The following is a 19662-nucleotide window of genomic DNA, read 5'->3' on the forward strand; positions in this document are numbered from 1 at the left end:
GTTGCTGGGAATTGAACTCAGGACCTTTGGAAGAGCAGGCAATGCTCTTAACCACTGAGCCATCTCTCCAGCCCCCCCTTCCTCAGTTTCTAAAGAGTAGTTAGAGTAAATGATGTTCCCATACCACAGACTTTTTCTGAAAACAAGTAACATTGTTGTGCTTTATATAAACTTTATAGGACATGTTGGCCAGTGGAGCAGACTTCTCTACTGAACCATAAACTCCTAACTCTGTATCAAAGGAGCTGTAATAATAAAACTGAGCCTTATGCAAATTGCACCAGAGCCTCTCGGGCTGGCTGTGCCTGGAGTCCCTGGTTTCCAGCTTACAGTTCTTCCAGCAATAAGTGAGGAGAGGTGACTGGCGGCCAACCTCTCCCGAACATGTTCCTCTCTCTTGCTCTCCGTTTTCTGTAATTCAGACACTTTAAGACTTCTCCCATTTTTCTTCTATAATCTTGCCTTTAGTTCAATAAAACTGCCTGTACTTCTCTTATGGCTTTTCAAGTTGAGATAGAGTTGCTGTTACAGTCTTCTAAATCCTTACTAGATACTAGTCCAAACATCAAACTCAGCTTTAACATCACTGCGTACCTCCATGGTCTTCTCCCTCCTTCACAAAGTAACTATGGTCCACCTTTTTTCCAGTGACTTGATATATCACCATGGTGATATATAAACCAAATCTTCTTCCTCACCTGCCTGTGTTTAAACAGCACTAACTTTCTACCCTACCCTGGACAGTCCAATCCTGGTCTCCTCTTTTTCTAGTTCCTTATTTCTACTAAGATCATCAAGACTTCAGACTCTTGGTTTCACCTCCCAATTGGCCAGTTTTCCCCTTGTCTCCTCATCACATCCTATAACCTTAACTATAATTTTTCTCAATTTCTTCATGTCTGAGGAACACCAAATTGTCTGTCAATCCATATTCTTTGGTCCAAGGTATCTAAGGGCAATGATAATTCCAACTTACCTCAAGATTTCTAGCATGTTCCCTAAGAGAGTTGTATCCCCAGTTTTACTACCTATAAATTGGAATAATAGCTACTTTTCCAGGGTCTTTTTTTTTACTTACTTCTTAATGTTGCTAGATATTAAGCCCAGAGCCTTACACTGGGAAGCGTCCATTTTTGTATATAAATACACTTACAAATAACTTCATAAATTCTTTTCAGAGTGCTGAAAGCCCCAATGGTTTCTATTGTTTAAAAAAAAAAACCCAGAATGAGTCTCCATAAAGACAGTAATTATGTTTCAGCAGTATTTATACCCAATAATTTAGTACACAGAGGCATACAAATACTTATCAAATTGTCCCATATCGGGCTCGTAATATGGTTCAGTTGGTAGGGGTGTTTACCGCCAAGGCTAAAGGCTCAGTTCACACTCGGAGACCTGCATAGTGTAAGAAGACCAACTCATGGAAGTTGCTCTCATTTCTTTTTTTTTTTAATTTATTTATTATGTATACAATATTCTGTCTGCGTGTATGCCTGCAGGCCAGAAGAGGGCACCAGACCTCATTACAGATGGTTGTAAGCCACCATGTGGTTGCTGGGAATTGAACTCAGGACCTTTGGAAGAGCAGGCAATGCTCTTACCCTCTGAGCCATCTCTCCAGCCCAGTTGCTCTCATTTCTACACATGCCCCATGGCACTTCCTGTGTACATACACAATTATGTGCAAAAACTGAAGCTGTTCTATGCATTCACTAAAAGCAGTCAATGAGGTACTTTGACAATAGCAAGAGCAGCAGTTCATTTGTTCTTTACTTGTGTGTGTTATGCTCAAACTTAATACCTGTGCTGGACATACAGCTCAGTGATAGCGTGTGCAATCCAAGCCTAATCCCTAGCACCCTTCCCTCTCAAGATATTTCTCCCTCTACAGCTTCCAAAACAAATGGTTCTTGGCTTTTATCCCAAAATATTCTCTAACCTGTAATTTCTAATCAAGGTTAGTGAAATACACACACACACACACACACACACATTTAATGTAGTTTATGTTCGGTGTTGAACCCATATGTCTAACACAAATTACTTAAAGCTGAAGGCCTGAGACTTAGCCGATACTCAAAAGAAACACAGTGAGGTAAGGTGGGGGGGATTAAGTGGAGAGAACGGGAGGAGGAGAGGGAGTGGGAACTTGGATTGGTATGTATAGGGAAAAAAGATAGTTTGTTTAAAAAGAAAAAGATTTTTTTTTTTTTTTTTTGGTTTTTTGAGACAGGGTTTCTCTGTGGCTTTGGAGCCTGTCCTGGAACTCGCTCTGTAGACCAGGCTGGTATCGAACTCACAGAGATCCACCTGCCTCTGCCTCCCGAGTGCTGGGATTAAAGGCGTGCGCCACCACCGCCCGGCAAAGATTTTTTTTTTTAAAAAACCACACATTTCCTTTCTCTACTAGATAAAGAAATCATTTAGGACATTCAGGTAACAGCCACCTCTATTACTTCTGTCACAAATGGTAACATTTGTGACAAATGGACACTACTCTGGATCCAGCTTCCTGGCTCAAGAAGTAAGTAGTTTTGCTATCAGATATGGACCCTACACTGCCATCCAGAATGCCAAATCAGAGACTCAGGATCCATTTTGATCAAGGACAGAATCCTCTATACCTAAGCAAAAATAAACCTTTTCTCTATGAAAACTAGTCACTTCTAACAAATATACAGAAATTAATGGTATCAAACTATAAATTAACTCGGTGTCACCTGTATTTGAGAAACTATCATCTTTTAAAAAATATTCTATCGCCAGGCTATGGTGGCGCACGCCTTTAATCCCAGCACTCGGGAGGCAGAGACAGGCGGATCTCTGTGAGTTCGAGACCAGCCTGGTCTACAGAGTTAGTTCCAGGACAGGCTCCAAAGCCACAGAGAAACCCTGTCTCGAAAAACCAAAAAAAAAAATAAAAATAAAAAAAAATAAAAAAATAAAAAATATTCTATCAAGTGGATGTGGTAGTATAATGCCTTTAATCCCAGCATGAGAGGCTGAAGCCAGACTAGTCAACATCATGAGTTCCAGGCCAGCCAGGGCTTCAAAGAGACCCTGTTAAGAGCTTTGGTTGCTCTTGCAGAGAATCCAAGTTCAACTGCCAGCATGTGCACTGCAGCTCAAAACCACAACTACAGTACCAGCAGACCCAGTGCCAGAGGACCCAACACCCTCTTCTGGCCTTCAAGGACACCAGGCACACACATGTTACGGAGATAGGCAAGGCAAAGTGCTCATACACATTATTCAAAATAAAAACAAAAGCATAGTATCAAATCAAATAAAAGGTAACAAGATCTTACCATTTGCCGGTACTCCCGAATCATCTTTAGTTTGTCCTCTCCTCCCTTGTTTTCTTCCTTCTGTTCAATGCTGCTGATTATTCTCCAGGATGCTCTTCTGGCTCCAATCACATTTTTATATGCAACAGATAAAAGGTTTCGTTCTTCAACTGTCAGCTCCACATCCATTCCTGCTACTTTCTTCATTGATTCCACCATTTCTATGCAGGGAATAGTAAAAGGAGACTATAGATTTAATAGGTTTTGTTGACCCATCCCTTTCACCGTTATGTTTTTTCCCACTGCCAAGCTAAGATATAACTGTGGGGGGGCTTGAAATCCGAAGGGGGGGTGCATGCCTGCAATCATAGCATAAAGACTAATGCAGGAAGACTACCTTAAGTTCAAACTCCACTTTGAGCTACAAGAGTATGGAACCAGCCAAAGCTACATAGGAAGACCCTTGTAAATAAAAGGGGCTAGTTCAGCTAGAACCTAAAAGCCCTGTTTAATCTGGAGCAAATATTCTTCCCAATAAAAAAGTTAAACCAAAATAAATGAGTCAAGTCACCAAGCATTAGGGGGTGGGGGTGGGGCACCACACACAAGTCTCAATCTCAGAAGACCAAGCTATCAAATCAGACATCATCAAATCAGACATCGGGGGACCTTGTCTAAAGTAAAACAAACTGGCTCATGCCTATAGCCTGTAATCCTAAAACCAGGAAGCTGAGGCAGGATTTCTATGAGTTTGACGCAGTCTGTCCCCCCCCCCCCAAAAAAAAGTGGGAAAGGGGTACACTATGAATCCTTCTGCTGGTGTAAGTTTTCGTAATTACTGTTACCACTAGATGGCAATCAAACAAAGGGGGCCAGACAATCTGAGATATCCCAAGTGTAGCGCAAAAACAAAAACCCTAGCATTTTATGAATAACAAAGGAAAAACTGAAAATGTCATAAATACTAATTATTATAAAGAAAAGGGGGAAGGGTAGTTTTACAAAGGTTTTAATGACACTATTACCAAATAGACCTTAAGATCTACTGATTTCAGGATCCCTAGTGATAAGAGCCAAGAACCTACATTTTAATAAGCATCCTAGGCAGACAGTAACATCCTGAGAGTAATACATTAGCCAAATGTTATCACAATGAATTAAGCTATATTAAGTCAAATGCTGTAATTGTAACCCCTGCAACTAGGAATGCTACATAGTTCATAGTTAGAACCTATCTCACAAAAAACAAAACAAAATTTAGAGTTTTCCAAATAAGCAACCCAACTTTCATATTTCAAAATCCACCCCTTTACAGTTAGTTGCTGAAATGACTGAACCCAGCCAGTCAAGCCTTTTACACACTAGGTAAGCACTCAGCCATTAAGTCACACCACCCCCCAAGCTGCCAATTAGAATTTTGGTCTGCTAATGATGTTAGACTTCAGTCCCATCTTCTTTCTAGTTGTGTCTTAGTTATTTTGACTGCACTCTTTGGAGGGATGAACTGTGTTGACATACTTTGGTAGGACACCTAATTTTTGATAAATCACTAAATGACCATTATGAATTATTTTTAAGCTCACAACAAATTCAGGCCCTTTATCCTTAAGAATTTCCATTTCTTTACACAATATTCAGCATGAACGAGTCCAAGGCCTAACCTCCTCTGAATGTCTACAAGAGTTTCATGAAACCCTCCAGTTATCCTTCATTACCAACAGACCCTAGCCATAGTCTTCCTCAAAGCTATACACAAAAGCTGCCTGATTCCCAACTCTGGACTCCCACTAACTCATTAACATAAAATTTCTCACTCAGTGTATCTAGCATTTCATGAAATCTCTGCAGGAAGGACTTCATCTATTCTACGTAAAATTTCTGAAGCAAGGAAAGGCTGTCATGTATCTGCAGGTGATGTGATCGAAACCTTTGAACCAGACAACTACAACTCATGACTGAATTACTACTTGAAGGTAACAAGCCTCCTCCTTCCATCACATGGGTTCTAGGGATCAAACTCAAATTCTGCAGACCATGAACACATTTTCTGTAACTATTTTTTGAGGGGCAGGAGAATAAAGCAAGGTCTTGCTATATAGCCCAGGCTGGCAACAAACTTGTACAAATCACCTTACATTTGTCTGCTGAGTGCTGAAATTAAAGGAATGCCCCACTCCATTTGATCCTGATTTTTTCTTTTTCTTGTTTTTATCTGTTTTGCCTGCAAGTATGTCTATGAATTACAAGTGCGCTTGGTGTCAAAGTCTAAAAGGCGGCATTAGAAACTTGAGTTGCAGGTGGCTGTGAGCTGTCATAGGATGCTAGGAAGAACAGCCAGTGCTCTTAACCATTGAACCATCCCTCCAGACCCTCTATGAGACTTTTGATACTTGAGGACAGGGAGTGCTGGCTGAAAAATCACTATTGCATGAAGATTCTGAAACATAATTTCCAGACATCAATAGGCATGTTAAATCAAACATACCAGACCTGCTGAGCTCTGGGTCATTTATCATCCACTGTATGCTAACAGTCTAGTTAGATAGCCACACTATGCTGAACAACCATCTTGAGACAACTTTATGTTTTTAAGGTTACTGCTAAGATAACCAAATGTAATTCACCTTCACTTAATTTATCCAATCCCATACACACATACCTTTTGTTTGCTGTACTAGGGACAATAGTTATAGCCAAGTAATCTACCACTGAGCTACAAACAATCCCAGTTCTTACTCTGAATCTTGATTCTTTGGTCTCTCATTCATTCATTTATTCACTCATTCATTCATTCAGCTAACTCATCCAACTTAAAGCAGGCACTGTATTTTTCATTTTATTTATGTGCATTGATACGAAGGTGTCAAGATTTCCCTGGAACCAGAGTTATAGACAGCTGTAAACTGATATGTGGGTGCTGGGAATTGAATCCAGGTCCTCCAAGAGAGCAGTCAAGTGCTCTTAAACCCTGAGCCATCTCTCCAGCCCCACGCTCTCCTCCCCATGTGGTACTACAATCAGTCCTTTTTGTTTGTTTGTTTTTGTTTTGTTTTTCGAGACAGGGTTCTCTGTGGCTTTGGAGCCTGTCCTGGAACTAGCTCTTGTAGACCAGGGTGGTCTCGAACTCACAGAGATCCGCCTGCCTCTGCCTCCCGAGTGCTGGGATTAAAGGTGTACACCACCATCGCACGGCTACAATCAGTCTTCTTAAAAGATCTTCCAGCACCCAAGACAGGCAGTGCTGGAACAAGTTCCAGGATAGCCAGGACTATAGAGGGAAACTCCTTCAAATACCAAAAAGAAAAAAAAAGGAAAAAGAGCTGGGCGGTGGAAGGCAGGCAGGCAGGCAGGCAGGCAGGCAGGCAGGCAGGCAGGCTGGCGGTGGCACACATCTTTAATCTCAACACTCTGGAGGCAGAGGCAGATGGAGCTCTGAGTTCAAAGGCCAACCTGGTCTACAGAGCAAGTTCTAGGACAGCAAGTGCTACACATAGATAAATCCTGTTTTGAAAAACAAACAAACAAAAAACACACAAATGAACAAAAGGAAAAAAAATATCTTCCAACACCCAGCAGGTTGGATGGTGCTTGTAATCCCATGACATAAGAGGCTAAGTCATAAAAATCTCTTTAGTTTAAAGTCAGTATGGACTACAGTGAAGCCCTGTCATCGCCCCCCGCCCCAGGAGTGGGGCTGTGGAGGAGCTGGACAAAGCCAAGACAGGCTGATTTCTATAAATTTGAAGCCAGCCTGGTATAGATAGCAAGTTCCAAGCCAGCCAGGGTTACACACAGTGAGACCATTTGACCATTTTTATTGTTTTGTGTTTGGGGTTTTGTTGTTGTTTAAGCAGGGCTTCTCTGTGTAGCCATGGCTAGCCTGAAACTTGCTCTGTAGACCAGCCTGGCCTTGAACCAGAGATCTGCCTGCCTCTGCCTCCCCTACTGATTAATTCAAGATGTGAATCTTGAGCATGGGGCACATAACATCAACAAAATGAACCAAAATTATTGGTTCTCTTGCAAAGAACAATTTCCAACATGTATGCCAGGCAAATCACAACCATCTATAACCTCTAACACCAGCTCTGAGGAGATTCAACACCTCTGCCCTCTCCACAAAAACTGCATTTACACGTACATATCCACACATACACATTTTAAATAAAATTAACTTTTTAAAGACCCTGAGCTAAACCCCAGGCTTAAGAAAGAGACTTGAGGGCTAAAGAAATGGCTCAACAACTAAGAACTAAGAACAGTTAATGCTCTGGTAGAGGACCCAAGTACAATTCCCAGTACACACACACATACAGGTTACAACTGCTCCTAACTCCAGTCCCAAGGGATCTGGCACCCTCTTTTAGCGTCCAAGGGCACCAGGCACATACAGAGTACACATACATACATGCAAGCAAAACATCTATATTAACACACACACTTTTGAGACAGTCTCTCTACACAGCTCTGCCTGTCCTGGAACTCAGATATACCTCCTTCTGCCTCTGCTGGGATCAAATGCAGATGCTACCCCATGGCTAGTTAAACTACTTTTTTTAAGAAAGAGACCTAAATTGCTTCATTTCATACCCCTTGGTACAGCTCCTTAACAGCCCGGTAAACTTAATCCTCTCAACTGTAGTCTACCTAGATTAACAATCTTTAGCCTTACAAAAAAAAAAAAAAAAAATACAAAATACCTAAAGGATACAAATATCCATTATCAAACTGACAAGTTCCCCCAAGGTCTAATTCTGTATTTCCTAATAAAACTGAAGGTCATGCCAAACTTGACAGCTTTTAGTTTTATTATAAACTATTCTGTTTAAACTTGCTCAAAATCTATCATGCCATCACTCTTTTTTTTTTTTTTTTTTTTGTGGTTTTTCGAGACAGGGTTTCTCTGTGGCTTTGGAGCCTGTCCTGGAACTACTCTTGTAGACCAGGCTGGTCTCGAACTCACAGAGATCCGCCTGCCTCTGCCTCCCGAGTGCTGGGATTAAAGGAGTGCGCCACCACCGCCCGGCCATGCCAACACTCTTAAAAAATTATATTCACATTACTGGGCATGGTGGTGCACGCCTTTAATCCCAGCACTGAGCAAGTAGAGGCAAATCTCAGAGTTCAATGCCAGTCTGGTCTAAAGAGAGAGATCCAGGACAGCCAAGGCTACACAGAGAAACTGTTTCTCAAAACAACAACAACATCGAGAAGCTATGACTAACACATGGAAGAACATGCTTTTGATCCTAGCACTCAAAAGGTAGAGACAGGAGGATCTGTGAATTAGAGGCCAGCATAGACTGCTCTACATAGTGAGTTCCAGGACAAGTAGAGCTTCATAGTGAGACCCTGGCTCAAAACAAAATGAAACGAAACAAAAGGCTGCACTCATGTGAATATCCTTCCAAATCATTTAAGTATTACAGAAGCCAGTCACAGCAGTATATCCCTGAAATCCCAGCACCAGGAAGGCTGCCAGTGTAAGGCTAGTCTAGGACAGAGGAAAATCCAGTCTCAAATGCTGGGCGGTGGTGGCACACCACCTTTAATCCCAGCACTTGGGTGTCAAGAGGCAGGAGGATCTCTAAATTCAAAGCCAGCCTGGTCGAGACGAAGAAACCCTATATTGGAAAAACAGAAACAATCTCCCCCCTCCCCAATTGATTTCCTCTCTTACGGAAGATCAAGTTTAGTCGCTAACTCCCACTGGGTGGCTCAACCACCCTGTAACTCCAGTTCCAAGGGATCTAACACTCTCTTCTGAACCCCATGGGCACTGGCAAATAAACTCCAGAAGGCACAGATATACAAACCTTTAAAAACAAGACAAGAGAAAAACAACAAAAAAGGTCAGATGTATTCACATGGGACGTGGAAGATGACACCAGGAGTCAGTCATCCTTGGCTAAGCATACAACAAATTCAAGGCCAACCTTAAATTTGTCTTCAAATTCAAACCTGAAACTGTCTTCAAAACATAAAGTCAGGACAGAAAGATGAATCAACTGACAAAATCAGGCCAAAGCATAAAAAGAATGTCCACAAGTGTATTATAGCAAGGGTACTACTGAGCATGGACCACATGTAGGTTAAGTGCAGTCCTTAGAAGCTAGGTATATATATAATGCCCTTTGTATACTCTGGTTCCAGTTTTCTTTTTAACCCAGACCTCTCTAAGGTCCAGTGCTCAATCCCCTTTATCAGTGCCTTTGATGATACACAGAAGAGAAGCTCTGATTTGACATCCTCATTCCCTTCTTTTAATCCTCTGGTTTTCTTTTGTTGAAACAAGATCTCATGCTTCCCAGACTGGCCTCAAACTCATTTTGCAATTATGTGATGGAGGGTAATCTTGAACTTCGGATCCTCTTGAGTGGGTATACCTCTCTTCCTGCCTTACATGTCCTGGAGATTGAACCCAGTTTCATGCATGTCAGGCAAACATTCACTCTACCATCTGAGCTACAGATCTAGTCCCACCATTCTTTTTAGCCACATTTTCCTCGAACTAAACTATATTATAGTTGACCTGTAAGCCCCACACTTGAGACTGTAGATATAGGTCCTCTGATCTCTACAAGTGTACTGTGACATAAGAATGACCACAGACCTACATATACACAAAATTATTCTATTAAGTAAATACAAACTATATTGTGGGATTCCTACACTGTATTACATGAAATTATCATTTACAAGGAAAAGTTAATATCCATTCACCAAAAAGTACAAGATAAAGCCAAGCACTTGGGAAATTACTGACATGCATTCAAAGCCAATATGGGCTACTCCATGAATTCCAGACCAGCCTGAACTATAAAATGAATCCTAACTCAGAAACAGTAGAAAAATGAGTTTTTAAAAAAATTGAAAATCAAAAAACAAAACTGAGAGCTGGGCATGGTGGTGAAAGTCTTTAATCCTCACACTAGAGAGAAGCAGGTTTGTCTCAAACAAACAAAGACCATAAGGAATGTGTTTAGAAGAAGTTAGTAACTATTAGCTAACTGAAATTTAAGTATAAAGGCAGACACGGGAGAATGACTGCGTCAAGCAGCTACAGTGAAGAAAGAACCACTATAAGGTCTAAAGTTCTAAGATGTGAAAGCAAACAGCTGTTTCTAAAGACAAGTTCCAGAGGCTAAATAAAAAGGTGTGGTGGTACACAGCTGAAATCCTTCCAATCCCAGCAAAGGAGGTTCTAGGAGACCTTGTCTCAAAAGATCACCTGTCAACCATGCCCAAAGGGGGGAAAAAGGCACCTGGTACAATCAATGCAGAACAAATCCGAATTTAGTAAGTGATATTAAATTAGTCAAGTATCAGAGAAACAATGATCTATTCCGAAGGTTCTCAATCCCAGGAAGGCTTTCATTAAGGGTAAAACAAAGTATTCCCAAAATCCTCTTGTTAGGACTGAAGAGAAAAATCAGTGGTTAAAAAGCACTTGCTGCTCTTCCAGAATTCTGCTCCCCAGTCCCTTCGAGAGTCAGCTTTTACTAATTCCAGCTCAGGGGATCCACCACTACCCTGGCCTCGTAAGCACTCGCACATAGGACATACACATGAAGTTTAAGTTCTCTTGATCATCTAGACAAAATCTAGTCAATTTTTAAAAGTTTTTAAAATGTGTTCACAAAAACTACAAGTTGTTGAATGTCGATAGAAAAACTTTATATGCAGAGCATCTACTTTAGTAAACTTTATTTGCTAATCTTTCCTGAACTGCTAGCAGATACTCTCCAATAGCTGCCAAATATTCCTCATCTATATACTAAGTTATACAAAAGTAAAATAAACTACCACTAATGACCAACAATTCTCCTAGCTTAAATGAGGAAAAGAAAATTATGTAATGTGTGATATAGAAGGATAAAATGTAAGACAGAACAGGCTAAGAAAAATGTTGGCAGCATTCTGAAACAAAGGTAGGACAGGGTCATTAAGAAAAAAGCACCACAGCTGGGTGATGGCGGCACATGCTTTTAATCCCAACACTCTCAGGAGGCAGAGCCAGTCTGATCTACAGAGCTAGTTCCAGGACTGAAACCCACCCCACCACCTTCCCTCAAAAAGAAAAAAAAGAAAAAAGAAAAAAAGCAACACTGGGCAGTGGTAGAGTACATCTTTAATCCCAGTACTTGGGAGGCAGAGCCAGACAGAACAGAGAAACCCAATCTTGAAAAAACAAAACCAAAAAAAGAAGGCAGGGAGGGAGGGAAGGAAGAGAGAGAAAAGCAACACAGCCAAGTGGTGGCATACACCTTTAGTTCAGAAGCAGAGGCAGGCAAATTTCTGAATGAGGTCAGCCTCTAGGCTATGTATTTATTGTTTGAGATGGAATCTTACCTAATTCAGGCTAGCCTTGAATTCTGCTATACAGTAGAAGCTGGCCTCTTTTGCCTCCACCTACAAAATATTGGGATTATAGGCATCCATACATGACCACCTTTTGTTTTGTTTCTTTAGAATTATTTTATGTATATGAGTGTTATGCTTGCATGTTATGTGCCCAAGAGGGCACAGGATCCCCTGGAACTGAAGTTATACACTCTACCTACGTAAGTGCTGGAAATCAATCCTGGGTCTTCCATAAGGACAGCAGCAAGTGCTCTTAACTGCTAAGTCACCTTTCCAGCCCATTTGTTTATTTTTAGAGTCAAGATAGCCTGGAATTCTCTATGCAGCCAAAAATGATACCGATTCCTGACCTTCTACCTCCACCTCCTGAGTAAAGTCACTAGTCTTTTATAAAGCTTTAGTTCAGCTAACTCTGATGCATACCTACAATCAGCACTAGTCAGACAGAGTATCAGGAGTACCAGTTCAAAGTCAACCTGAGCCACACATTAAGATCTGTGTCAACCCCACAGATAAAAAATTATGATATATACACAAAGCAAAACTTAGTCCAGGTACATCGTAGAATACATTGGCACCTGCGAAGTTCCAGTTACTGTAGAGGCTAAGGGAAGACAACTTGAGCCCCACCCCCCCACAAATCAGGCCTAAGCAACATAGTGAGATCTCATTTCATTCAAAACACAGAAGGGGCCCAATGAGACAGGCCAATGACCTAAGTTTGATTTCCACAACCTATGAGAAGGAAAGAACAAACTTCCACCAAGTTATCCTGACTTCCACATGTACACCATCATTATTGTTCATACACGTACATGCATCATAACAGTCTAAAAAGATGTTTTATTTTTTAAATTATTTTTATACATGGGTATTTTTCCTCCATGTATGTCTGCATCACATGCATACAGTGCCCTTAGAGGCCAGAGAAGCGATCAGATTCCCTGGGTCTGGAGTTAAGACAGTTGTGAGCCACCGTGTGGGTGCTGGGAATAGGATACAAATCCTCTGAAAGAGCCAAAAGAGCTCATACCATTAAGCAGGACTCTCCAGCCCCCCCTCTGGGGGGGGGGGAAGATAACATTAAGAGGCAAGAAAGCCTGAGAACATAGCTAACTCAGTGGAAAGCATCTGCCTAGTGACCTTCTTAGAAGGCCCTAGGTTCAATGCCCAGTACAATAAAATCTGCAAATTCCAGTTAGAAGGGGCTGAGTCAGGACCACATGAGGCCAAGAATTCAGCCTGGGCAACAATGAGATTCCTCCCAAAACTAAATGGGTCAGTGGTAGATTACTTGTTTAACTAGTATGTGCAAGGTCCTATGTGCAACTCCCAGCACAATAAATGGTTTGCAATCCCAGAAACAGAGAAATGGAGAGGCTAGAGGATTTCTGAAGCTTGCCATAGCTTACTTTTTTTTAAGTTATAGACTAATAAGACCCTATCTCAAAGGGTGAGAAGGTACATGAGGAATGGCAGCTGAGGCTGTCCTCTGGTGAACACATCGGTGAAAAATAATATTCCAGTCTATAAACTAACTGAACAAAATTTCTTTCAGAACAGCAATTCCTCAGGCCTGCAGTATCAGTTCTCAGGAAGTGAGGCAAATGCACGGGGATCAAGTTTGAGGCCAGCCTATACAACATACTAAGAGAGGGGCAGGGGTGGTGGCGGTGAAGAAAACGAGAGGGAGGAGGGAAAGGCAAGCAGGCAGAGGCAATTCATCAGTATATATGCAAGAACAGGTCCTGAGACTAAGTAAGGAAAGGCTCCCTCACTCCTATTTAATGACTGCCCCACTTTCCACTAGCTCCTGTTGCCTCACCACTAGAAAGTAGACTCAACCAACACACTCATTCATACAAAAGCAACAAGACTCAATGAAATTAAGCCAAAAAGCTGTTCAAAGCAACTTAATGTACTTGCTGTGTGTGTATTTACTAATGTGCAGTTACATACAAGTACATGTGGAGACCCTGAGCCACTCTCAGATGTCATTACTTGGAAACCATCCATCTACCTTGGGTTTTTTTTTCCCTTTTTATTTTTTGGTGATGGGGGAAAGGGGGCTCAAGTCATGATTTTTCTGTGTAGCTCTGGCTGTCCTGGAACTCACTCTGTCCTCCAGATTAGCCTGAACTCAGTGATCCACCACCAGGCTCCACGTTGCTTCTTAAAAACAATTTCTCTCACTAAACTCTAGGGTTCAACAATTAGGCTTTGGTGAACTGTCAGGAAACCCCAGGGATTCACCAGTCTCCACCTCCCCAGAGAGGAGATTACAAGCATACTGGAATGACAAGCATGCAACAGTGCTATAACCAGATGCTGGAGCTTAAGCTCAGTGTCTGTGACTGCCATGTCAAGCACTTGATAGACTGAGCTATCTCCCCAGGCCCCCAAAGCAATTTCCACGTTATAAAATTAGGAACTAAGAATAGTGCTTCAGTGAGAGGATCAGCCTTGACACTGAAGGCCGTCTAAGCTGAGAAACAAATTCAAGGTTAGCCTGAGTGAGACCGGTCTTGAACAGAGAAGGGGGGGGGGGGAGACTTTACTTTTATGAGTATTTGTTCCTGAATGTATATGTATGTGCACCCAGTGCATGAAGGTGACTGCGGAGACCAAAAGAGGACGTCAGATTCCAGAAACTGGAGTCACAGGTGGCTGGCTGAGTTGCTACGTGGGTGCTGGGAACCAAGCCTGAACTCTCTGCAAGAGCAACAAGCATTCTTAACTGCTGAGCCATGTCTCCAGCTCCCCCACTCAAATATTTATCTGAAAAATTAGTGGCACCTGCTTTGCAGGGCTGTTTATCTTTTATTTATTTATTATATATACAATATTCTGTCTGCATGTATGTCTGCAGGCCAGAGGAGGGCACCAGACCTCATTACAGATGGTTGTGAGCCACCATGTGGTTGCCGGGAATTGAACTCAGGACCTTTGGAAGAGCAGGCAATGCTCTTAACCACTGAGCCATCTCTCCAGCCCGTTTATCTTTCTTGAAGCAGGATTTCACTATGCAACTTCAGCACACCTAGAACTTGCTATTTAAGATCCCCCAATCTTTGTTTCCAAAGTGTTTGGATTAAAGGCATATATCACCACAGCCCAGCTGTACTGTTTGGATCCATGACAGAATAGCATAAAAGTAGTAAAGCCAGGAGGTGGTGGCGCACGCCTCACCTTTAATCCCAGCACTCAAGAGAGGCAGGGATCTCTGTGAGTTCAAGGTCAGCCTGGTCTACAGAGAGAACCATCAGAAAAAGAAAAAGTACTAACCTGTCTTACTTTGGGTTCATATTGCTGTGAAGACACATAACTACAGCAACACCCAAGTTTTATAAAAAGGCAAACACTGACGGGGGCTGGTTTACAATTTCAGAGGTTTAGTCTATTATCGTCATGGTATGAAGTGGCAGCATGCAGGTAGTAGACAGTGCTGGAGAAGGAGCTGTGGGTTTTGCATCTTGATAGGCAGGCGGCAGAAGTCCATGTGCCACATAGGGCACAGCTTGAACATGAGACACATCCCCACAATGACATACGTCCTCCAATAAGGCCATACTTCCTAATAGTGCCATTCCCTTTGAACATACCCATTCAAACCGTCATACAACTCAAGGCAGACAAACTAAAACCAGCATATTTGCCTCTAACACTACAATCGGACTGAATAGCTGGTATGTCTACTGTCAGCAACTACAATTTCCTTGACTTCCCATTCCCACTTTGGAGAGTGAGATAACTGTAAATGTTCTAATTTTCTTTTGATCCACTTTATTTTCTACCAAACACAAAATCTGAAGGAAACCAAAGTTCTCAGAACTCAAGATTTATAGTTATCTGTGGTAGAGGAAAAAGTTTAGGAAATCTTTTTTTTTTGGATGATTTTATTTTTTTATATGCACTAGGGCTTTGCTTACATGTATGTCTGTGTGATGGTGTCAGATCCCCTAAAACTGAATAAAGCTATGAGCTGCCATGTGGATGCTGGGAATTGAACCACAGTCCTCTAGAAGAACAGCCAAAGCTCTTAAGCCCTAAGCCACCTCTCTAGCCCTGGGATATTTTCATTTAAATGAGAAAACTAGTCAGTCAGGCGGTGGCATATGACAGAAAACAAAATCTATGTCTCAAAATAAAAATGGTGGCGCACAGCAGAGGCAGGTAGATCTTTGTGAACTGAAGGCTAGCCTGGGTCTACAACATGGCAAGTACCAGGCCACCTAGGTCTTAAAAAAATTAGTTGGGCATGGTGGAACACATGTGTAATATTCCACTACTTCAGCAGGGATGACAGAATGATTGCCAGAAGTTCAAAGTGAGCCAGATTCACAAAGCAAATTGCAGGTCAACCAAGGATAGAAAGACCCTGTCATCACCAAAAATAAAATAAAAATAGAGACTGGGAAGAAAGCTTAGTCCATCAAAAGCCTGCATACAAGCATGAGAACTCAAGTTCTATCTCCAAAATTTACTTTAAAAAAACAACAACAACAACAAAAAAACAACTAGCATGAAATAGTACTTAACTGTAGCGAACTAGTCACAGAAGAAACATTGTAAGCACCACGCCTTTAATCCCAGCACTCGGGAGGCAGAGGCAGGCAGATCTCTGTGAGTTAGAGACTAGCCTGGTCTACAAGAGCTAATTCCAGGACAGGCTCCAAAACTAGAGACACCCTATCTCGAAAAACCAAAAAAAAAAAAAAAAAAAAAAAAAAAAAATTGTAGTACTGTTACTTGCTACCTCCTGGTGAATTGTACTTTACATTCTATCAGATTTTATTATATCTGGGCTATTTGGAATACTAATTATATACCACATTACCCCTCCAAAAATGGTCCACATTTGTTATCTAAGGACATTCACATGGAGAAATGAAAAAAGGAAAAATATTTTTGAAGTGCTCTGTATAAATGTGTGACATTAGCTACAGTCAAGAGACACTGACATATCAGGGAATTTAGTTTTGTTTTTTTGTTTGTTTTCTTTTTGGTTTTTCAAGACAGGGCTTTTCTGTGTTGCTTTGTTTCCTGCCCTGGAACTAGCTCTAACAGACCAGGCTGACCTCAAACTCAAGAGATCCTCCTGCCCCTGCCTCCTGAGGGCTGGGATTAAAGGCGTGTGCCACCCACCACCTACCAGCTTTTTGTTTAGTTTTTAAGATTTTAAAGGATATATGGAGAGGGGTTTTGCTGTGAGCGTACCAAGAAGGTCAAAGACCTTCTTATATTAAGTACTGGTTGGCCTGGAACTCACTATGAAATCAGGCTGGCCTCTAGCAGGGTGCCTCTTGCCTCTACCTCAAAAGTGCTGGGATTAAAGGCAGAAGACATGTGCCACCAGGGTTTTCTTGGTTTTTGTTTTGTTTTTGCTTTTGAAGACAGGGTTTCTCTTTAGCTCTGGTGGTCCTGGAACTTACTCTGCAGACCAGGCTGGCCACGAATTCAGGAATTCACCTGCCTTTGCCCTCCTAAATGCTGGGATTAAAGGCGTGCGCCACCATTGCCTGGCTCAACCTGGGTTTTCAAGAAAGACTGGAACCTTGGTTGGTACAGCCTACCCCTAGTGGCTCAGAAATTTGAGAGGACAAGTCTGAGCCTAGGCTGGGGGAAATAAAAGCAGAAGCACTTAGCATACCAGATAGAAATATTAAAATACTACCTAGACCTGGGAAGTAGCTCAGAAGTAGAGCACTTGTCTATCATGTGCATGGCCCTGGGCTCCCAGGACCAGGGAATAGTAAATATCCTAGTATCTTGACCAAGACAGCAAATTATCAAAGGTCTGTTTTCATGTGCTTCTGCTTTTATTCCCCCAGCCAGCAAATTAACCCAGCGCTTTGCTTATGTTTAGCAGGCATTCAATCACTGAGTCAACATACTCAAGCCCTGTTTCTACTTTAAGACCAAGTCTGACTTAATTGCTAAGATTTACATCCTCCTGCCTCAGCCCCCCACTGGGATTAGTCATGAGCCCCACCCCGGCCCTGCTTCAGAACTTTTTTAATGAAAGAGTCAAGAGGATGAAGAGTTGGCTCAGTGGTTAATAACACTTATTCTTGCAGAGGATCCAGGCTTGACTCCCAACACACACATGGCAGCTCACAACCACTTGTAAATCCAATTCCAGGGGATTCAATGTCCTCTTCTGACTTCTGCAAGAACCAGGCACGCATGTGGTACAAAGAAGGCAACACACACAGAAAATCAAAGCAGCTCTTTAAGTGAAAAGATGGCCTGTGAGACAGCTCAGAACCTGCCATCGAGCTTGACCACCTGAGTTCAACCTCCAGGACCTACGTAGTGGAAACAACAGTTTGCCATTAGTTGCCCTTTGATCTCCATACATGTGCCACAGTACATGCCAACTCATACATAACACATACAATACAAAGCTGGGCATAGTTGTGAAAGCCTTCAATCAAGGACTCAGGAGACAAACGCAGCCAGATCTCCATGAGTTCAAGGACAGCCTGGTCTACAGAGTGAGTTCCAGGACAATCGGAGCTACATAGTGAGACCCTGTCTGGAAAGAAACAAAACAAAAAACCACACAAAATTTAAAATGAACAGAAAGCTTAGAGAACATCCACAGTAGTAAGAAATCATTCAAATAACAGTGATTCATCAACTCGTGGTATCCCCAAGTTGTGTAAGACAAAGAACATGCACAATACTATACAAAAATCTGAAGTGTAGCCGGGCGGTGGTGGTACACACCTTTCAGCAGAGGCAGGCGGAACGCCAAGTTCCAACCTGTTCTATAGATGAGTACGACAGCACAGGACTACACAGAAAATCCTGTCTCAAGAACAAACATCTGAAATGTACAAAAAGAACATCCCTTTATTTTGAAGGTGAAACAGTGTCATGTAACTGCAAATTTACTAAGCGTAGCTGATGCTGACCTTCAACTCCAGATTATCCAGTTTTGTCTTTAGGAGCACTGGGATTACAGTGTGTAGGACCCCCACCTGTGATGAGCATTCCTTGTAAAGGAAGGCAGGGGTGGACATGACTGGATACAAAAATGAGGACCTCTGTGAATTCCAGGTCAATATAGTGAGGCTGTGCCTCTAAATAAAATGGATGGGTGAATAAATGTTTGTTCCCTATCCTTTCCTAGCACAGTTTGTTCTTAGAAATGAGCCTTTAGGAGTTGGGCAGTAGTGGCGCATGGCTTTAATCCCAGCACTAGGGAGGCAGAGTCAGGCGGATCTCTGTGAGTTCAAGCTCAGCCTAGTCTACAAGAGCTACTTCTACAAGGGCTGTTACTCTGTCTCGAAAAACAAAAGCAGAAAGAAAGAAATGAGGCTTTGGTGTTTGAAACAGTTCTCAAGTCAATGACTCAAAACATATGTATTTCTGGCATTTCAGCATTCAGAATGACCCAAAGTGGCCGTGGGGGGGGGGGGCACAAGCCACACCCCAGAGAGCCAATTAATTTCTTCTTTTTTAAAAGATACAGACTCACCAGGCAATGGTGGCACACGCCTTTAATTCTAACACTTGGGAGGCAGAGGCAGGCAGATCTCAGTAAGTTTGAGGCCAACCTGGTCTACAAAATGAGTTCCAGGGTAGCCAGGACTGTTACACAGAAAACCAACCCCTCCCAACGCACACGCAGGTGCGCACACACAATAATCTCAATGTAACTCTGGCTGGCCAAGAACTCTGAGATCTGCCTGCATCTGCCTCCTCAGTGCTGGAACTGAAAGTAGGTGCCACTCCACTTGGCTAATTTCTCTTTTTCAGACAGGATTTCATAGTTCAGGCTAGCCTGGAACTTGAGAGCCTCTTCCCTATCTAGTATCTAAGGGATGTGCCACCATACTAAGCCCCACTGAGCGATCCAAGCAGGATGAAGATTAGAAAATGGCAGGGACTGGAGAGATGGCTCAAGCGGTTAAGAGCATTGCCTGCTCTTCCAAAGGTCCTGAGTTCAATTCCCAGCAACCACATGGTGGCTCACAACCATCTGTAATGAGGTCTGGTG

General features: G+C 42.2%; 1 protein-coding gene across 2 annotated transcripts in view; it reads right to left on the reverse strand.

Moving 5' to 3' along the window:
- Ywhae (tyrosine 3-monooxygenase/tryptophan 5-monooxygenase activation protein epsilon) overlaps window positions 1-19662 on the reverse strand; it is a 37278-nt gene that overhangs the window by 14040 nt on the left and 3576 nt on the right. For both annotated transcript variants that reach the window (XM_005349534.2, XM_026780248.1), the window contains exon 2: window positions 3312-3511. In XM_005349534.2, coding sequence (XP_005349591.1) covers window positions 3312-3511 — 200 coding nt within the window. The remainder of the gene's footprint in view (window positions 1-3311; window positions 3512-19662) is intronic.

The sequence above is a fragment of the Microtus ochrogaster genome, chromosome 7 (assembly GCF_000317375.1).
Source record: "Microtus ochrogaster isolate Prairie Vole_2 chromosome 7, MicOch1.0, whole genome shotgun sequence".
Taxonomy (NCBI): Eukaryota; Metazoa; Chordata; class Mammalia; order Rodentia; family Cricetidae; genus Microtus; species Microtus ochrogaster.